Below are 21132 nucleotides of genomic sequence, written 5' to 3'. Positions count from 1 at the left end.
ACAGGCCTTCACCCTTCTTTCTGCTTCCTTGCTCCATTCTGCTGTCTGGAACGTGAAAGCTGCCACCTTGGTTCATGAGAAGGCAGACCTCGCCTTAAGGATGAGCTTGAAGGAACCTGGGTTACTGAAAATGTTATGGAGCAGAGAAGACCTGCCCTTCTCTAGAGCCCTGGACTTAGTACTTCCAGGTCTTTATGGGAAAAAGAAATACATGTCAATCATGTTTGAGCCAACGGTCTTTGGATTTCTGTTACTCGCAGAGGGACTTAATCTAAACTGTAACAAAAATCTCTCAGTAACCAAGGACGAGGTGAAAGTAGGCCAAGCGAACCACAGTGAGGCCACAATGTAGTTTGCCTCTCTTCAGGTCACTGCTTGATTTGAGAGCCACAGAATCCTTCCCAAGTTAATACTCTTGTTGGGAAGGGATGCTAGAGATACTGAGAATAGCAGGAGCTCATGAAGGGGGTTCCCAGATACGAACCGACAGACTGGGCAAGGCGACTGGAGGGGTTCGGTGGTTCTTGGAGCCTCCGTATGTACACGGATGCGTTCACGATACTTTTCTCATGAATGGCCTTACATATTTACTTTTGACCTACCCTGAAGTACATCGTTGTTGATAATCAAGGTCCTTTTCTAATTGCATTTTCCAAGTAACTTTTTTTTTTTAATGCAGTGGGGTATGTGCCATTACAACTCTCATTTATTGCCATGCAGTGTAACTGGTTTCTTGTTTTCCTTGAGATTGTGTGATATCTACTGCTAGAGAAGAGGATGCTGTCTCTAGTTTAATGAGGAAAATGGCACCCAAACTCTACTACTGGCAGAAAACCTGGTGCCAAGATTCCCACCCCATGTCTGTGAGAACTTAAATCAGGGCTTCTCATTCTACACATTACTTCTGGCAGGTGTTAGAATTTTCTCCTTGACCTGTTTTCCAAGGGTCCATCCTTCATTCCCTCTCTGGGACTATTTATCCACTGAGTAATCAAAGAAGAAAGTAGTTCCCCAAAATTTCTAATGAAGGTAATTCAAGACAAGAGCCTACAAATATAACAAAAGATAAGCTGACTCTAGAAGGAAGAAATGAGAAATCCAGGAAAACGCAAATAAATGAGATTTAAATCTCAAAAGCAGGTAGATGTATTAAATCAGATGATCTTTCTCTAAAATACTGATTCCTGACGTAACGTGGATAATGCTTCACCAAAGGACGTGAATCTCTGTTCCAGACACATCACATCAGTGTGCTACCTCTCTCTCTTAGCCCCAAAAGCCTTGCAAGCATTTGTACTCATGTCAAGTACGTATAATGTGAACCATCTTGAATTTTATCTAAAAATTATAATCTTAACTGAATGCTAGCTTTTCCCCCTGTGGTTAGGCTCAGCTCCTCTGTCAGCTTCACGCTAACGTCTTCCCCAGGGAATGGAACAAATGCTCAGATGCACTTTAGTTCCTCATGTGAACTCCAGTCTTTGATTTCACTTATTTTCAAGACACTGGCGTGAAGTATAACCATTATCTCTAATTTAACTTGTCTGGAATCAAACTCATCATCTTCCTTCCTGTAATCTAGCTCAACCTTCCACCTTTGTGTTATTTTTTTTAATGACTCCTGTGTTCTCTTTGCAAACTGTCCTTGCAAGGTCAGTATACTGTTCATACTGTTCAGCTCTTTCTCTTCACTCCCTTCTTCCTCTGAAATGTAAGTTATCCCCTCACCAGACCCTCAGCTCATCCATCCCAGTTCAGGTACTTCAGCCATTTCTAGACTAAGATGCTGCCTCCCAGCTGGTCTCATGCTTCGACTTCTTTCCATCCTGTTCTGACTACCGCCTCTCAGTTACTCACCACACACTGACTCATTCCTTTCCCTAAATTATAGAATCCAAACTCTTGACCTGAATTCCATGGCAATTTGTAGTCTGGCTATATCCTGCCTTCCTAACCAAATCTCCCATCACTTTCCTACACAAATTCTTTTCATCTTCAGACCACCTTCCTAATGACCCCACCCACGCTATGCCCTCAGCTTCAGTTTCAACTCAGAACTTCTGCTTGTTCTGGAATGCTGCTCCTTCACCTTCCCCCTACGAACCCTAACCTCCTTGTCTCCAGAGCTCAGCGCGGGTCCTGCCATGCGGCTTCCCTGACCAGTCAGACAACACTCGCCCCCTTTTCCGTCCTTTCTAGCCATCTGCTGGGCGCACACACCCTCGCACTGGCTGGTTCTGCTGTGTGATTCCTGTGCGTGCTCCTGTGCTGTTCCTACAGTTAGCGGTTGATTCTGGAGAGCAAGGGCCAGCTCTCACCGCGCGTCTGCCTCCCCGCAGGGTCAGGCCCAGTGCCAAGCACTGCTGAACGGACTAGCCTCTCAGCGGGACATTTAGTTCTGCAAGCTCCTTCCATCTTCTGTTCGTTTAGCTCATCTTCTGCTCACTTAACTGCTCAAAAAGACTTCCAGCAAAAGCCAGCACAACACAAAGGAAAGAATGTGAAATGTGTTCGGGTCTTATTCCCTGCAACCCCCGAGGGCCATAATCTACCAGCGATACTCCTGCGATTGTGCTTTTGGTCCCTGAGATGCTGCACAGCGTCTGAGCGCCGTGTGTCTCACGGCGCTGACCACGCTGCGGGCCTGAGCAGTCTTTGTAGGAGGAACCTGTTAACCTTTGACTCCTGTCTCCTGGTACCTCGCTCTCAGCCAAACATTGTAAGGACTGATAGAGATGCTTTCTACTTTTCTATACTCTGTAGCACAACTTGTTGTTGTCACCCTTTCTATACGTCAGTTTTCACTGCCCTCGGGTCTTTAATTCCTGTAAGCTGGGAAAACAGCATTTAAATGCCTGGCACCTATGGAGACGAGAGTATAAAGTTACATGTTTCCCTGGGAACGTATGGATTTAAATCTAGGGGTAAGCAATGTCACAATAAGGTATTTGATAAAAGTATTTTGCAGAGTGGTTTAACCTGAAGAACATTCACGTCCGTGCTGGAATATATTCACCTATTTCTACACACAGATGCAGATACAGGTTTTCATCATACTCCTCCTCCTATACCAAGATGTCACGAATGTAAGAATTATCAGTAGGCACATATCCTGGAAACAGCTGAGGACATTCACACGGGGACGTTGAGGGATTCTCATCCCCCATCCCTTTCACTTCCTGGCCTAATACTCACTTCACCACCTAATGCCATAGTTACCCACCTGCTGCCAGTACATCACGTTATATCAGGCAGCTTCTTGAGACAAAGAACGTCTATTCATATCTGTCTCCACTGAGATAATATTAAATCTATGTTGAGACCTTTTTCATTGAAGTAGTCATCTGCAAACTGCGTGGTTTATTTAAGGGTCTAACTTTCCTTCTTCCTCAAATACTTTCCACTCCTTAGTCCTAAGGAGAGCCTTACTCAGAGAGACCGTCATCACACCCAGGCAAGTCTGGCTATTTTTCACATGATGTCTGGCACTCAAATGGGCTAACGTTCATGGAACGTTAGTAAGTGGCTCACAGTTTAGTGACTTAGTATTTCTCATTAGGAACTGTTAAAAGTCCAATCAAATATTACTAACTTTTCCAAGTGTGTACTTCAGGTTTTGTTTGTTTAACGTTCTCTAATTGAAACAGAAGCCATCAGCATAGCTGTAATCAACTGACTGGCAAATCGTGAGTGAGTATTATTCAGTTCTGAGCCTTGACTGAGAAGACAGAGGCACAGAAGTATGTCAGTGAAAAGAGGAACGCAGCGTTCACAGCAGAGCGAAGCACAAGGAGATGGGTATCTGACGCCTAGAGTTCTGTTGTCAAGGCTGACTAAGCATTGCTTTGGAGGACTGTGCTCTGCCTTGATCAGGCTGGTCATGTTTATGAGCAATGAAAATCCACTCAGTTTTCAGTAACATTTCGAGTATGTACACGGCAGAGACCAAGCTCAGTCAACACTTTTCCTTAAGGTACTGGATATCAAATCACTATTTTTGAACTACTAATTAATCATCCATTCCACGTACAACTAAACATGATGCAAAGCACTTGCTAATTATTCTCTGGGATAGACACTGCCTAACGCTCAGCTTTCAGTTGTAACAACCCTATGTGTTCACACTCATTTGTGTGACGAAGGGTTGTCAGTAAAACTGTCAGGCAGTTGGACCAATGGTACCATCATCAATCCAGTGATCCCTGAGTTCCCGGCCCAGCAGTGGCCCAGAGATTTTTCTGAAGAACTCCGTTCCTGGGTGGGACACTCTGGTGAGAGATCCGCAAGGTTCTTCTCACCGAGACTGTCTACAGATGGCCCAGCAGCAGAGAACAGGCTGAGAATTTAATGAATGTTTAATTTAAATTTGTGATCCTGAACCTGGCTTTATTTTAGAACTTAGCTGTGTCGTCTTCTGAGACTCTCGGCAACATTCATAGACATAATATCAAGTATCTGCTCCCCCGTCTCCCTCAAATGTATAGTGTTTATTGTGTATTTTATATGTTGTCACTGAAAAAACTAGGAATAATTCAGATTGGTTTCATTTAATTGAATGCTGACATCTGGTAAATGGACAAATCTTTAACCTAAAATTCAATGATATGACAAGGAAAACTTGTATTTAGAATTATTTTAAAAATAGCTACTTTGAATTCAGTACTGCACAGTCTAAACATACAAAGCCAGTAACAAGAAAACATGAATATGGGGCCTTCCTTGTTATGGACAAGTAGATCACTGGACAGTTCAAGAGATTCCAGATTATTTATAGGCATCCAGTTTATCAAGATGTGAACTTGATGCTAAATCCTTACTCTTTAAAACTAATTGGCAGACATTTGTTAACTACTAATGTGCTAAGAACTGTGCTAAGGTGCTCCTGGAGATGTAACAGATAAGACAGAGCACTGGACTTCAAAGGAACTTATGGATTAGTGAAGAGACAGACACATTCAGAGATGATACAGAGACACAGAAATTACCCACTTTTGGATAGAGAATGCTATGACTGTCAGACTTCAGGCTCCATTTGAGCCCTTCCCTAAAAGTCTCCAGTTTTCCAGTCGCTCAGGCCAACAACCTCAGTCATCCTTAAATCCTCTCTCGCTGTTTTTTCTCACATCTGGTGTGTCGGAACGTCCTGCTGGGTCACCCGCACAACAGGTCACCTGTCTGGCTCCGTGCTGGTCCAGGCCACCAGCACTTCTTACCTGGGTTGCTGCATGAGCCTCCTACCTGGTCTTCCTGTTTCTATACAGAAGCTAGAAGCATCCTGTTAAAACTTAGACCCTGTCTCTCCTTTACCTAAACGCCTCCAATGCCTTCCCATTTCTCCCAGAGAAAAAGCTAAAGTCTGAAAGCCTCAGAGTCTGGCCTCCCTTACCTCCCTGACTCCACCCCTGCAGCTCTTCCTCTTGCTTCCTTGGCTCTGGCCACCCTGCACAGGTTGTATGTGCTCCTTCGCCTGCTCCAGCTGTTCCCACTCTCACTTCCTTGAGTCTTTGCTCAGGTGTTCCCTTCACAACTGGGCCTCCCTGGATGTTCCATAGAAGAGTCATGGACACATCACCAGCGCCACGTGGGGCAGAGAGAAAGCAGGGACTACCGGGGGGAAGATATGCAAGCAAAGAAGTAGGTAGAGGGCACTCAGTCCTCCAAACTCCCATTGTTCTGCTGCTTCGGTTGGGCATGCGTGGTCTGCACACCCAGTAGGCTGCTCTTTTGGATGGATAGGGTGTTTATGTGAGTTTATAATAACAGAAACTCCCTGTTTGATATGGACTGAATGTTGTGTCCCTTGCTCCCTACCCCAAAATTCATACCTAAAGTGATGGTATCTGGAGGTGGGGCTTCTGAGAGGTGCTGAGGTCATGGGAATGGGTCTCGCGTGAATGGGATTAGTGTGCTTATAACCATCCCCAGCACTCCTGCGTAGTGTTACGTTGTTCTTCTTAAAATATATTTTTATTGAAATGTAGTCAGTTTACAATGCTGTGTCAATTTCTGGTGTACAGCATTAATAATTCAGTCATATAGGAACATACATATATTTGTTTTCATAATTGTTTTTTTCCATGTTACTACAAGATATTGAATATAGTTCCCTATGCTATACAGTAGAAACTTGTTTTTTATATATAGCAGTTAGTATCTTCAAATTGTGAACTCCCAATTTATCCCTTCCCTCCTGGTAATCATACTTTGTTTTCTATGCCTGTGAGTCTGTTTCTGTTTTGTAAATAAGTTCATCTTTTTTTTTTCTTTAGATTCCACATTTAAGTGATATCATATGGTATTTTTCTTTCTCTTTCTGGCTTTCTTCACTTTGAACTGACATTCTCCAGGTCCATCAACCTTGTTGCAAATGGCATAATCTTATTTTTTTATGGCTGAGTAGTATTCCTTTGTATAAATATTTGTATAAATATACCACAACTTCTTTATCCAGTCATCTGTCAATGGACATTTAGGTTGTTTCCAGGTCTTGGCTGTTGTAAATAGTGCTGCTAGGAACATTGGGGTGCATGTATCTTTTCGAATAAAGGTTCCCTCCAGATATATGCCCAGGACTGGGATTGCTGGGTCATATGATAAGTCTATTCTTAGTCTTTTGAGGGCTTTCCATACTGTTTTCCATAATGGCTGCACCAAACTACATTCCCACCAACAGTGTAGGAGGGTTCCCTGCCCTCCACAGCCTCTCCAGCATTTATTGTTTGTGGACTTTTTAATGTTGGTCATTCTGACTGGTGGGAGGTGATACCTCATTGTAGTTTTGATTTGCATTTCTCTGATGATTAGCAATATTGAGCATTTTTTCCTGTGCCTATTGGCCATTTGTAGGTCTTCACTGGAGAACTGCTTGTTTAGGTCTTCTGCCCATTTTTAGGTTGGGTTGTTTGTTTCTTCTTCTTAAGTCATATGAGCTATTTATATACTCTGGAAATGAAGCCCCTGTCAGTCTCATCTTTTGCAAATATTTTTTCCCATTCTGCAGCTGTCATTTTGTTTTGCTTATGGTTTCCTTTGATGTGCAAAAGCTTGTAAGTTTAATTAGGCCCCATTTGTTTATTTTTGCTTTTATTTCTATTGCATAGGTAGATTGCCCTAGGAGAACACTGCTGACATTTATGTTAGATAATGTTTTGCCTATGTTTTCTTGTAAGAGGTTTATAGTGTCTTGTCTTATGTTTAAGTCTTTAAGCCATTTTGAGTTTATTTTTGTGTATGGTGTGAGGGAGTGCTCTAACTTCACTGATTTACACGCTGTCCAGTTTTCCCCACACCATATGCTGAAGAGACTGTCTTTACTCCATTGTATGTTCTTGCCTCCTTTGTCAAAGATTAGTTGACCAAAAGTTTGTAAGTTTATTTCTGGGCTCTCTGTTCCATTGATCCATGTGTCTACTTTTGACTTTTTGTCTTTTGTCTTTTGTCTACTGGTACTTTTGTACCAGTCCCATGCTGTTTTGATGACTGTAGCTCTGCAGTATTGTCTTAAGTCTGAGGGTTATTCTTCCAGCTTCATTCTTTTTCTTCAGTAATGCTTTGGCAATTCTGGGTCTTCTGTGATTCCATATAAATTTTAGGATTATTTATTCTAATTCTTTGAAAAATGTCCTGGGTAATTTGATAGGGATTGCATTAAATCTGTAGATTGCTTTGGGTAGTATGGCTATTTTAACAATATTAATTCTTCCAATCCAAGAACATGGGGTATCCTTCCATTTCTTTAAGTCATCTTTAATTTCCTTAGTCAATGTTTTGTAGTTCTCCACATATAAGTCTTTCACTTCCTTGGTCAGATTTATTCCTAAATATTTTACTTTTTGGATGCAATTTTAAAAGGGATTGTTTCTTTACTTTCCTTTTCTGATATTTCATTGTTAGTGTAAAGAAATGCAACTAATCTCTGTATGTTAATCTTGTATCCAGCTACCTTACAGAATTCTTTTATTAGCTCTAGTCATTTTTGTGTGGAGCCTTTAGGGTTTTCTGTATATAGTATCATGTCATCCACATATAGTCACAATTTTACGTCTTCTCTTCCAATTTGGATCCCTTTTTATTTCTTGTCTAATTGCTATGGCTAGGACTTCCAAGACTATGTTGAATAGAAAGGGCGAGAGTGGGCATCCTTGTCCCAGATTTTAGGGGGAAGGATTTCAGCTTTTCACCATTGAATATTATGCTTGCTGTAGGTTTGTCATAAATAGCTTTTATTATGTTGAGATATATTCCCTCTATACCCACTTTGGTAAGAGTTTTTATCATAAATGGATATTGAATTTTATTAAATGCTTTCTCTGCATCAGTTGAGATGATCATGTGATTTTTGTCCTTTCTCTTGTTGATGTGGTGTATCACACTGATTGATTTGCAAATGTTGAACCAAACTTATGTCCCTGAAATGAACCCAACTTGATCATGGTGTATGATCTTTTTTATGTATTGTTGGATTATGTTTGCTAATATTTGGTTGAGGATTTTTGCATCTATGTTTGTCAATGATATTGGCCTGTAATCTTCTTTTCTGGTAGTGTCTTTGGCTTTGGTATCAGGGTGATGGTGGCTTCATAGAATGAGTTTGGAAGTATTCCTCCTCTTCAATCTTTTGGAATAGTTTGAGGATCAGTATGAGCTCTTTGTATGTTTGATAGAATTCCCCAGTAAAGCCATCTCATCCTGAACTTGTGTTTTGCAGGAAGGTTTTATTTTTTTATTGCTGATTCTATTTCACTTCTAGTGATTGGTTTGTTCAAATGATCTATTTCTTCTTGATTCAGTTTTGGTGGACTGTATGTTTCTAGAAATTTGTCCATTTCTTCTAAGTTGTCCAATTTATTGCCATATAGTTGTTCAAGTGTTACATTGTTAAATTATTCTTCCAGAGCACTCACCAATGTCTAATACGCTATATAATTTATATTTTTATCTATTATTTGCCTTCTTCATTACCAAGTTCCACAAAGGCAGAGATTTGCTCCCCTCCCCCACTGCTGTGTATTCCCAGTAATTTGAACAGTGCTTGCGCTACAGTAGGCACTCAACAAAGATCTGTTGAATGAATGAATGAACGTGGGGACCTGTGGAGGGGGTTAATGGTGAGGATGTAATAACTAAAGAGATGAGGAAAGAAGTTCTTAGACTCATCCAAGTATGGAGAATGGTCCTATGAGGGAGAAGCATAAAGGAAAGAGGGAAGATTAACTGGGGAAGATGGAGCTTTGACTGGAAAGAATGAGCATTGAGTAGGGAAAGATCTGAACAAGCAAGTCAGGCCATTATGAAATATTTGCACTCAATTCTTACAAGTATGAGCGTATCGCAGCAGGGTGGCCAGGATGGTGGCAGATTTAGCAACCATATGTATGAGGAGGGACTTATTAATTTAATTAGTCGATTAAAAAAGAAAGAAATGCAGCGAGGAAGGAAAGAAAGCACATGAGATGAAAGGCTATCATGGTAGAGGGAGTATCTAGTATATTTAGCTTTGAGTAGCTCTGAGAGATGAGCTAATGATTAGCTACAATAAGTCATTTCTGGATCAGTACAAGAATTTTAAAAATTTTGTTCAGAAAATTAAGTGTGTGCTTTTGTGTGGCTGTGGACATGAAGTCACTTGAGTGTCAAGCGAAGCCTAAAGCTGACCTCGGGAATGTCTTCTTGTCTGAAGACGCCTCCACGAGGGCTGATGTGGCTGTAAGTTTGAGGAGCCTCAATACGAGACTCCCTGCATTCCCGTCCGTTGTTCAGCTGTTAAGCTAAACTGTATGCAACACTCAGGGGTTTGTGCTAGAGTGTGTTTGGTGCAAGCAGGTGCTCAGAAAGGTGAATGCAGAAAGCAGTGAATGAAAGGAACTCCGGGCCAGGGCAGTACTCAGCTTCTGATGCTATTAGGAGAGGGCTGCAGAGTTAGGACCTGCTACCTTCTGCAGATTCGGAATCAGTAGGAGAGGCAGCAGATCAGTGGTGCGTATGAGGGAAAAGAGAGCGCTCAGCATCATTTTTCAAAGTTAGGAGGCTGCTCCCAATTTTAGCAAGACAAAAAGAAATTCCTCGCAATTAGAGAAACTTCTGTTTTACAGGAAAGGGAGACTAGAAAAATCAAACCCTTGTGGATCAGGGCTGCCACATGAGGGTACTAGAGTCAATTAGGAAACATTACACCTATTAACTGAGATCAGTTTTTAATTTAGAAAATAAGGTTTATCAGAAAGAACACTATATAAAATGAGGAATTAAGACCTAAAGACTGCTTTTTGAGCTTTGAAATATTTAAAAAAGACATCTTTGAGTGAGGTTACTTAAATCTGTAGGATTTTGATCTGCAAGCTATACATTTCCAAAGGGACCCTGCGTATTGGCTGCTAATTTTTAAAGCTATCAGGTTCAGGATAAAAATTCCTCATAGTACTGAGGAAAGCTCCTGAGATAAGTAAATTAAATAGAAAAGCTCAGCATGACGTAGTAATGGAAATGTGCAACTGCAGCGGACCAGCTGCCCAAGAAAAGTGAATTCTGTAGATACGACAGACATGCTGAGGAAGAAGGTATAAAAATGTCAGCATACGTTACAGCTACGTTAGCCGATAGAAAAGTGTGCACAGAGCACGTCCCACACGCCAGACATTGTTCTGAGTACTTCACATATACTGACTCTCTTAAGGTTCCTAACGTGAGCCTTACTTACACACTCTGAGATGGCGTTGCAGGATGAAATAAACTCGGCAAATTCTAGGTAACCTGTCACTTTTCTGTATCATACAAGCAGCACTTCTGGTGCATCCATTTAACAAAGGAAACCTTTCGTGATGCTTCTTCCAACGCTGGTGGTTCATGACACACTTGTTAGAGACATTAATATATGTGAACGGGGTTTGAAAAATTCACCGTTCTGTTAATCTTATCAAATTATCAGATATCAGAATTCCTAGGTTCTTATTCTATAGCAAAAATTTCATATAGTATTTCAGACAAATGGTCATGTGGACTTTTCTTGGAAACTTTCATTGGCTAGAAGTGCTTTCTCTCAGGAAGACAGTGCATTTCACTGAAGGAAAGTTACAAGCCATTGAAAACACTTCATTGTATTAAGGTCATGTTTCTCCTAACTCCCCATCCATTGACCAATTAACAAAAAGTAAAACTACAGATGGAAACATTTAAAATTAGTACTGTGAGATTATAGTGGGTTGAATGTTGCCTCACCTTCCCAAAGATAAGTCCGCCTAGAACTGAGTGTGATCTTACTTGCAAAGTGGGTCTTTGCAGATAAAAGTTAAGGATCTCAAGATGAAATCATGCTGTGTTAAGATGGGCTCTAAATGAAATGACAGGTGTCGTTATAAAAGAAGAGAAAGGGAGATGACATACAGAGGAGGGAAAGGCCAGGGAGATTGGAATGATCTGTCTATAAGCCAAAGGAACACCAAGGATGGCCAGCAGCCACCCAGAAGCGAGAAGAAAAGCAAGGAAGGGGTGCTCCCTCAGAGCCTCCAGTAGGAACCAGTCCTGCCAGCACTCTGGTTTCAGACTTCTCGCCTCCAGAACCGTAACAGTACATGCCTGTTGTTGTAAGCCCCTCCATTTGTGGCAGTTTTTACAGCAGTTCTAGGAAGCTGTTACCATGAGATTAAAGCAAATGCTTACATTACCAGAATAAAATGAGACTGAATCAAATCCAAATACCAAATGACAAAGGAAAAAGATGACAGAAGACTGAGGATAAAATTAGGAGATCAGGAAATAAGAGGAGATCGGTATGAGTAGGTTGAATTACAAGGGCAAGAAGGTTAAAAGCTAAGTGCACGTATAAGGAGTTTGTATGAAGGAGCTAATATTTCCACTATTACAAATAGTGGTAAGTAGTGGTTAGGGCATTATCAGGAGAACAATCAGGAATAAGAAAGCTATGTTATATTGAGTTAAACAAATTATGAATGATACTCATTTTCCAAGCTTCTAAAACACTGGCTAAAATGAAGCTTAAGTACCTTGTCAGATGGCTAACAGAGTAACGGGGGTACCAGTGTGAAAGGAAAGAGACCACGCGCGGGGAGAAGGGGAAGCAGCCCCAGGCCCTGGCTCTGGCTCTGACGTTTTCCTGCAGGGCCACCTGTATGGTCCTGATGACCCAGAAAGCCTTTGTCAATTTTTGAAGAACTGCTTTAATACTTGCTACTAGATCAAAGGCATCATGCGGATCTAAATGCTGTTTCACTGCCCCCCCCCAACTTTCTCTGCTTTATCAAATAACTACACATAGCATCTTAGTACCTGCTCTGCCTCCCGTGGACCTTACGTTCTGACCTCACTTATTTAGCCCTGTCTGAACAGGTGCTTCATGAAAGGCGCTGTGCAAAGTGCAGTCTGAGAAGCAAACAAGCCTGGTTCCTAAGGCTTCAGGGAACAATACACCAGAAAAAAATCATGAAACCTATATATTTTTATCTGTATTTATATAATATTTATACATTATATTTTTATTTATATTCTATGTAACCGTGGAATGAAGTGTGAATGATGGACAAAACTATCTTGTAAACTGCCTACTGAACCACTGAGTATGCACAGGTACTAAAAATCTGTGCAAAACCACATGCATTTAGAACTCCTGTGTCCCGGTCAGTCAGTGGTTTCACCATTGGCCAGTCGTCCCGGGCAGGTGCTTGTGTATCACACCTGGACTTACTTCTACCTCAATCCTTTTATCCAATCAACTCGACCTCTAGATTATAGCCAAGTCTGCCCTGGGTCCTGCTCCACTGTTTCCACTCCACTCTTGTCCAAATCACCATCGTCCCTCCCTTGGACGTCTGCAGGAGTTCCCTACCTCACCTCTCTTCTGGGCGGGCCTCCCTCCAAGCCACTCTCCCAGAGTAGACAGTGATCTTTTAAAACAACGCAAATCAGTTCATATCATTTTCTGCTCGTAAAGGTTCAATACGTTCCCACGGTACATATTAGAATCCGCTCACTGTGCCCCAGACTTTTCGACCTCCTTCTAATTCCTCAAGCATGCAAAGTCACTCCCTGTTAACTGTCCCCCACACAGCTGCTGCTTCACCGTGGCGGTGCCCTACCCACCATTAACCCATAGCCCGCCAGTCCATGTAGATCCTCGACGCCACTTCTTCCCAATGTCCTCCCCTGACCCTGCAGGCTAAATAGGCCCTCTTGTCATTCGCTTCCACCTGTGCTTCTGCTTCACAAGACTTAGCTGGAATTTGTGATTATGAAGTCATTTGCTTTATGTCTGCCCCGTCCATCTTCTTCACTGTTAAACCGAGCATCTGGAACAGGGACTGGCACATAGTAAGAGCTGAGCAAATATTTGAATAAAAGAATGAATGAATGAATAAGCAAGTGCAGTGAGGGCCCAGGAGAGGAAGCGATGGTTTCCAGTACGACCTGCTTAGTACTCTACACACCCTAAAACCGGCACACCGAGCCCCCCGCACCCGGGGCTGGTGGAGGAGGACAAGGCTGTGGTCTCTGTCCGGCGCTGTCAGACCTCTGCCGCTGATGGGATCATCTCTAAATTTTAAAACTCTTACTTCTGAAATAATTCAGACTTAAAAGTAGCAAGCATAGTACAAAGAATTCTTATGTACTTTTCACTCAAACTCCTTAAATGTTAACATTTTACTGTTTGCTTCATCAGTCTCTGTATTTCTCCTGAACTATTTTAGAATACATTGCAGACAGAATGCCCTTGATCGCTAAATACTTCAGTGTGTACTTCCTAAAAAAAAGGCATTTTCTTCTTTACAATCACAGTACAATTATCAAAAACAAAAAATTAATATGATTACTTCATCTAGAAACTTATTCATAATGTGTTAATTGTCCCACGTGTGTCCTTTATAGCCAAAAAAAAAAATTTTTTTTCCGGGTCCAGAAGTCAATCTAGGATCACATGTTGCACACAGCTGTCGTGAGTCTGGTCTGCTTTAGTCTTGAAACAAGTCCCCAGTCTTTGCCTTTCGTGATGTTGGCATGTTTTGAGTACAGGCCAGTTATTTTGTGGAAGGTCTTCAGTGTGGGTTTGTCTGATGTTTCCTCATGATTAGATTCAAACTGTGCATCCTGGAGGCAGGAATCCCTCCAAAGAGGTGTTATGTCCTTCTTAGAGCATCACATTGGGAGGTACATGTCCCGTTATTGGTAACATTGTCACTGATCACCTGATTAAGATGTTTCTCTTTTCCCTTTTGTAATAAGTTCTTGTGAGAAGATACTTTGAGATTACGTAAACATAGTGATAACCAGCATTTTTTTAAACATTAGCCAACTCTACTCTGTGGTTCAACTAATTCTCCATTTCCTTGGGAAAATGCTTAAGGCCTGTTAATGGGTAATGAAATAGCTAATCATGCAACTTTTCCAGGTATAATGGCCTATTAATATTTTACCTAACCTTCTCTCACACAAACCAACCAAGGAAACTATTTTTAAAAGAACACAATAAAATAATCTCATTCCTTATTCATCAGATAAGAAAGCTGAGGCCCAGACAGGCTAAGTGACTTGCCCAAGGTCAAACAGCCACTCAGTAGCAGAGCTGAAAATAATTAAGGGCTCACGGTAGAGCAAGAAAGGCAAAAGTCAGTTCAGAGTCTTTCAAGTACGTAAGCCCTGGGGGTGCACCCGGAGCAGGCTACGGCGGGTTTTCCGGGACCATTTTTGGAAAGTGATGGGATTCCTGCGCAGGCCACGGGAGGGCAGGAGGTCTCCCACGGAGCCAGCGCCGTTTCCAGGGAAACACGGCGGCTCACTGCTGCGTGCGAGTTCCCTCTTCCTTTCTCTTTTCTTCCTCTCTTGGAAACACTCAAATCATTGCAAAGGCAAAAAAAGAAGAGTCTCATAGCCCGGGGAAGAGCCTTGCCCACAACGGGCTCCTCACCTAGAAACACTCTATGCTGGCTGCCTGTTTAATTCCAGTCAGTATCTTTCCATTTGTTATTTCGCAGTTGCATGAGGTAGGTCGGTCATAATCTTACCGTATTTTACAACCTTGAGGATAGTTGTTAATCTGCCCAAGACCATTCCCACCTGGACTTAATACAGAAGCAAGCAGCCTGTTCTGCAATGCCCTGGGACTTCTTTTCCAAGGTAACTATTTTATTAAAAAAAAAAAAAGCAGGTTTCAGGAGTTGGAACTGCGGTGTGGACATCTGCCCAGGACACAGGGTGGCCCTAGGCTGCAGCACGCCTGCTCTGCTTCCTCCAAGACTTTAGAAGCAGTGGCGATGTCACGCCCGGCCATCCAGGACCCCAAGGTACCACTTCTTCATAGAAGTTATTTGGAGACATTTAGCGGTGTACCCAAAGCTATGAACCAGAGGTAAGGACTATTCAGACATCCTGCATAATCTTTCTCTGCAGAAGGTGTCCCGTTACCTCTTTACTGCTTCCTGAGAGGCACAACATGCATATAAAAATAGAAGTGATGTTTTAATGAAGGGTTAACCCTTGATCAGGACTTGGTATAAAGTAAGCAAGGTATATTTTAAAAATTATAAAAGCAAAGATACAAATTGCTAGGGGCTAACACTAGTAACTCAGCTACCGGGGACACAGGACCATGTCTGCTGTGCTAGGAGTTACGAGCAGCAGCAGCCGTACCCGTGGCAGCGGCAGGACCAGTAGCCGACGTTCACGGCAGGTTTTCCGTGTACCAGCACCACTGCGTGCTCTAGACAGAGCACCCCATTTAGTCCTCAGCATCATCTCCATGCTCTTCTCACTTCATACAAAGTCAGCATAAAGTAAATATACAACACTGGGAAAATGTAGACTTGATCTAAGATGCTAATCCTGCTCTGGGGTAACAACTGAATAATCCTGGAGGTGTAGACCACCGAGAAGTTATTGCTGACTGACATACTAACTCACTCCCTCACTTCTCTCTCGTCACTGTATGGGCGAGGTCTTCCCTGCTCATCCTATATAGAAGCATCAGCCTCCTAACCCAGGCTTGCCTGAGTCTCCTCATTAAACTCTAAGCTCCACGAGGACAGGGACTTTGTCTTCTCAACTGCTGTGTCCTCGTACCTAGAACAGCGCCTTGTCTGTGCTAGGTTTTTACCGTGTTATCTGTTGAAGGAATGGATAACGGAATACTTGATGAACAAAGCCAAGCTCTAACAAAGATTACACTTTAAATGTGATTTGCTTTTACTTCTCGATCATAAAAGGGTTCTTGTGACATGACTTGCCAGAGTCTCTTAAAAAGCTTGGGTATGGAATGCGTGAATGCTGTGAGTCTAAGAATGTCCCTATAGCTCGCATGGATGTTCAAAATCATGCTGTTGGCTATGCTTAAAAGAAAAAAAAAGGAGAAAAAGCCCGTAATTCCATTTCTAGTGACTAAACAAGCTTGAGCATTAAGTACCTAGTTAAACACTAGAAACAAATTTTAAATTAGTCAAGTCCCTTCATCGTTGAGCAATGCTCTCTGAACACATACACGTGCCAGCACCGAAGTGACTAGAAGTAAAAACATAGTGAAACACGAGGGTCAATGACCTTCCCCCGATACGGGACATCTGCTCTCCCCGACGGCCAAACTCTCCCACGACGGCTTTCCAAAACTCAACAACTCAAACAGGATTTTTAGTCTAACTGACCTCCTTGGCAACTTGTATTTCTCCTGCTACTGGTAAGGCAGATAAAGAGAACTGAAGATTATACTTGTCATGGAGGGGAAAATGGCATAACCCTGTAGACATTTAAGAAATTTGTAGAAAAAAATTAAGGGAAAACTTGCATTTTTGAATGAACAAAAAAAAGGGCCTATATGAGAGTCTAGGATAACTGGGTAACTGGGCTTAAAAACCAGGAATTTTAATGTGTTTACAGTTTCAGCAAAAAGTGCGCTCTGGCCACTCATCGCACAAGCTTGTTCATTTATCACGGCTCCTTGTGAACAGAACAGCTACTAAGTTATTCAGATGAAAAAAAAAACCTGTCAGTCGATGTGACAAATTCCTTATATATTTACTTATATGGAAGTGTTATGAAATTTCACTGATGTTGTTAGAGCCCTGAGCGTTACTTGTTTTAACTTTTTTTTCCCCTGAAAGCAGAAACTGAAAGGGAAAGTTGTATTATTACATGATGCAAATCCTTTTCTTCAGATACCTCTAGCTTAGGCTAAACGTTCCAAGGGTAATAAAACTATTCCTTTCTCCTCTAAAACAGTTTTAATTTTTTAAAAAATGCTGTTAAAATGAGGGAATGAAATCACATTTTATTCATAGCACTTTTCATTACTATCTACCTCCAGGAAGACTATGTGACATTAAACAGTGATGAGAAAAATGTTTTGACTTGAACTCACACTGAAACTATAACATGCTTTCAGTGTGCGTGCCACTCTTCTGTAATTATTTGTGGCATAACGCTCATTCTGGAACAAAGTGGTTAATATATACTTTTAAATACTGGTGTCAGAGAAAACATGCTTTTAGTTATTTCAAAGCTCTGAAAGCAATCACAGAAATAGAATCTGTAAGCAGACTTGGGATATGAGGTTAGATGGGAGGACTGTGCACCAGCCTTGCTTAAATCCTGGTGATCAAACCGGATTATGGTCACAAACACGTATCGGTTAAAAAGAGTTTGGCTGATATAAAAGTCAATGCAAAGTACAAAACTTACATATTAACATACCGTATATTTCTGATGGGCTTCTGAACACAAACATGATTTTTAATTTGGCACAAAGAACTAAATCTAGACATGTTCAATAAACCTGTCGGTCCATCTGATTCTGCTTCGCTCCAGAAAAATTCCTTGCTAAATGTATCCGCATATTAATTGATTCTATTTCAAAATTTGGAATGAAGCTGTTTAATGTTATCACGCCTTCAATCCTTAAGTGACAGCAAATTGTATTCTAAATTACAATACTCACAGCTGTTGCCTGCTCTGCTACCCCTCTGTCCAGCTGAATGTTCTGGCTCCTTGTATGGAAACTGCAGAGTTGTATCCAAGGTTCTGAACCCTTCTTTGAGAGAGTGATGCTTGTAGTACTCCACCAGCTCCTTTAGGAAAAAAGAATCAAACACATGAGCTCCTTGACACATCAATATATACAATACACTGCTAAATTTTCCATAAGCACATGGAAGAGTAAGTAAATGATGATCTCCCCATGCTGTCTGGATGTACATGACGCCTGGCGAGTAATGGTCCTTGCTCCCCAGGCCATTCGGAATATGAGTTACCGCCTGTTGTTACTCAACATCCTGTTAGTCTTCAGTCAGATGCAGTAAATGAAAAGAAACCATACTAGACCCCCATTTCAGAATAGTAATTATTGTTCTTATTTATGAAATACTTCCCTTTATTTTTGTTTAGAAAAGCAACAGCTGCTTTATGCGTATATAGCAATTTCCAGTTCCCTGCGTTTTCCTTCAGCATGGCAGAAAAACCAGCCTGATCCTGAATGTACTCTCCCATGGTAAGTCAAAGCGGATAAACCGCAAATGCCGCTCGACGTTGCTTCTGACTTAGAAGTGTTAGTGCCCCCTCCTGGCTCTGTGCCGTCTGGTCCTTACCGAGGCCAGTAATGTAGTTCTTCCCAATTTCCCCTTACACCTAAAGCTGCCTTAAATACATCCAAGCCTAACGTAACAACCACCCAGCATCTTTGACACTAAAATTTCGGGAAATTTCTTTTGAGATGTCAGTTTCACAGATTCTGCACAAATCTGAATCCGTCTACTCTAAACAGAAATTGAATAATGATTAAACCACACTGGCAAAATGCATATTATCACTAGATGAGCTACTGCAGCTATGTTTCTTAGAGAAACCTGAAGTGAAAACGAAAGCAAAATCACTCTTCACCTAATCATTCAGTGCTTCTGCCTCAGCACTAGTGTTTAAAACAGCGTAAAAGCAACTCTTTTTTTTTTTAAATGACACGGTCATCAACTCAGTGCCTCCATTCAGTGGTTCTGTTCAAAGTTCCCAAAACAACTCAATCGGGCCAAAAATCACCCAAAAGAAAAAGAGACTCATCAATGATGGATGTATTATTTGTGACCAGACTCAGATGAGTTGTGGAGTGCATTGTGTGGGGAGTTCCCGGGCTCCGACGAGTTCTCACCCTTGAAGGAAAGTGAAGGGTTATGAGAGTTCAAAGGCAAGAAAGAGAACTTCCTTCTCTGAATCCAGTGGGGAGATTGAGGGGAGAGTTGATGGTGGGGGGTAGCTTGGCTTAAGTTGAAGAACAGGTAAAATTTCAAAAGCCAGGAAGGAAGGATTAAGTAGAACAGTCAGGCGGGGAACAGACACAAAGGTAACAAAGACCACGTTCGTAAACTAAAAGCAGCGTAGTTTGGATAAAGTAAGTGGGGATTTCTCACCTTTCATGTCTGTTAAATGGGGATAATAAAACATTTCACAGGTGAGATGTATCAAGGGCCTGGTACGTGTGAATCATCATGGCTACTGTGAGCCCACATGCCAGGTCTTTTATACAGTTTCTTACAGTCTTCACAAAAGAAACAAGAGCCAGGCCTTGTCCCCAGTGATGCTCAAGGCTCGGGGAGGTTTACTCAGCTTGGGCAAGGCTGTACTGCTGGTGTCTGTCTCCAAAGTTTCTGCTCTCAGCTACACCATACTATTAGCAAATGGAACCTGGCAAACATAACTACGCAAAAAGGGAGGCAAAGAGAAGGACCATTTGCTAAGCATCCATGGGGTATCAGGAACTTTGTTGTCTTAGATCCAAAATGTTTTTCTTCCATCCTTCCTTCCTTTGGGCCCAGATCATGGGGGTCCTTGATGAAACAAAGGAATCTGGAATATGGTCAACTTAAAAAAGTTTAAATACTAGACAGAAGTTTGTATCCTCAAAGTGGCTTCAATGATCAGAATATAGCATTTGTACTGTGATTTTTAACATGGTTTATAAAGGCAGGATCTAGAATTAAATTCTACTCAGAGACCAATGATATAATTAAATTTTTTTAAAGGCAAAATTTGGTAAGGTTTCTGGAAGAACTGGACACATATATGTACATGGTGTTGCTGAAGCAAAGGATACTGAAAGTTCTCTTAGTCTTATAATTTAAACTGAAAGAAATGTGTTTTCTTTAGCAAAAATATGGAAATAAACCTGAACGCAACTGAAAGCCAATAGATTTGAACTTCAATGTAATTTTGTTATAGGTAATATGACTTTTACGCATTATATTATGAATTAGCGTGAAGTAAAGTTTATGTGAAGTTGGCTAGAAACTACAGGATTATACTTCTGATGAGGACCTGATGATCATTTAATACCTACCCACCTCCAAATTTTATGGAAGAAAAATGAGTTTTCCAAGGCCAAGGGTCATGTGGCTTGGTAAGCTGCAAAACACCCTTTTAACATCTCACTAAGCATGAAAGATGTTTTAGTTCCATTTTTACAGCCTTATGAGGGCAAATCTTCCTACATGTTTCTAACTGGGGAGAATTAAATCGTGCCACGGTGGATCTCTTCCAATTTATGCCTTTATGCTTCCTGTATTTTCGTCTAATCCACCCCTGCCGTAGCAGTCGTTGACCTTCAGGTACTACAAGTAAATAAGAAGACTCTAAACAAAAGAAACCGCTAAGCTCGCCTTATCTCAGTCTGACACAGCAGTGTCAACAATTCAAGTCTCTCTGAAAAATAATGAGTGAGAGCCAGTCGTTCCAATTACCAAGGAAACAGGCAGTGGAGATGATTTATAAACAGCAGTGGGACATGGATTGTCTGGCATACATGAGAATTAGAACAAAATTAATGCCTTGTAATATGGATACAGAAATTCACTTAGAATTTGAATTTAACGACTACAACACAAAGATTTAGATGAACTAAGCTACTGAAACCCAAGGGGAAGAGGTTAGGTCATATAACCACCTGAGGCCAACCTCCTCTTCGGAAAGCTGGCTAATTTAAGACAAGTTGTGGATTTTGTTTGCATTTTATCTCCTTTCCAAATTAACTCCCAGACCCTAATGAGTTTCCTTAGGCAGATGAACATAACTTGATCACCCATGATGGGAGGATACTGAACTACACTTAAGAAACAGCTCCATCCATAGACCATCATGTACTTACAGTGGGAGCAGTGTTAT

General features: G+C 41.5%; 1 protein-coding gene across 7 annotated transcripts in view; it reads right to left on the bottom strand.

The window, feature by feature from the left end:
* The window catches only part of VAV3 (vav guanine nucleotide exchange factor 3), a 387336-nt gene that overhangs the window by 6238 nt on the left and 359966 nt on the right, over window positions 1–21132 (bottom strand). For all 7 annotated transcript variants that reach the window (XM_072968102.1, XM_072968098.1, XM_072968101.1 and 4 more), the window contains one exon: window positions 17927–18056. In XM_072968102.1, the coding sequence (XP_072824203.1) occupies window positions 17927–18056 (130 nt within the window). The remainder of the gene's footprint in view (window positions 1–17926; window positions 18057–21132) is intronic.

Source organism: Vicugna pacos, chromosome 9, assembly GCF_048564905.1.
Source record: "Vicugna pacos chromosome 9, VicPac4, whole genome shotgun sequence".
Classification (NCBI taxonomy): domain Eukaryota; kingdom Metazoa; phylum Chordata; class Mammalia; order Artiodactyla; family Camelidae; genus Vicugna; species Vicugna pacos.
The sequence above is the reverse complement of the archived record's forward strand: the minus strand, read 5'-3'. Positions and strand labels throughout refer to the sequence as shown.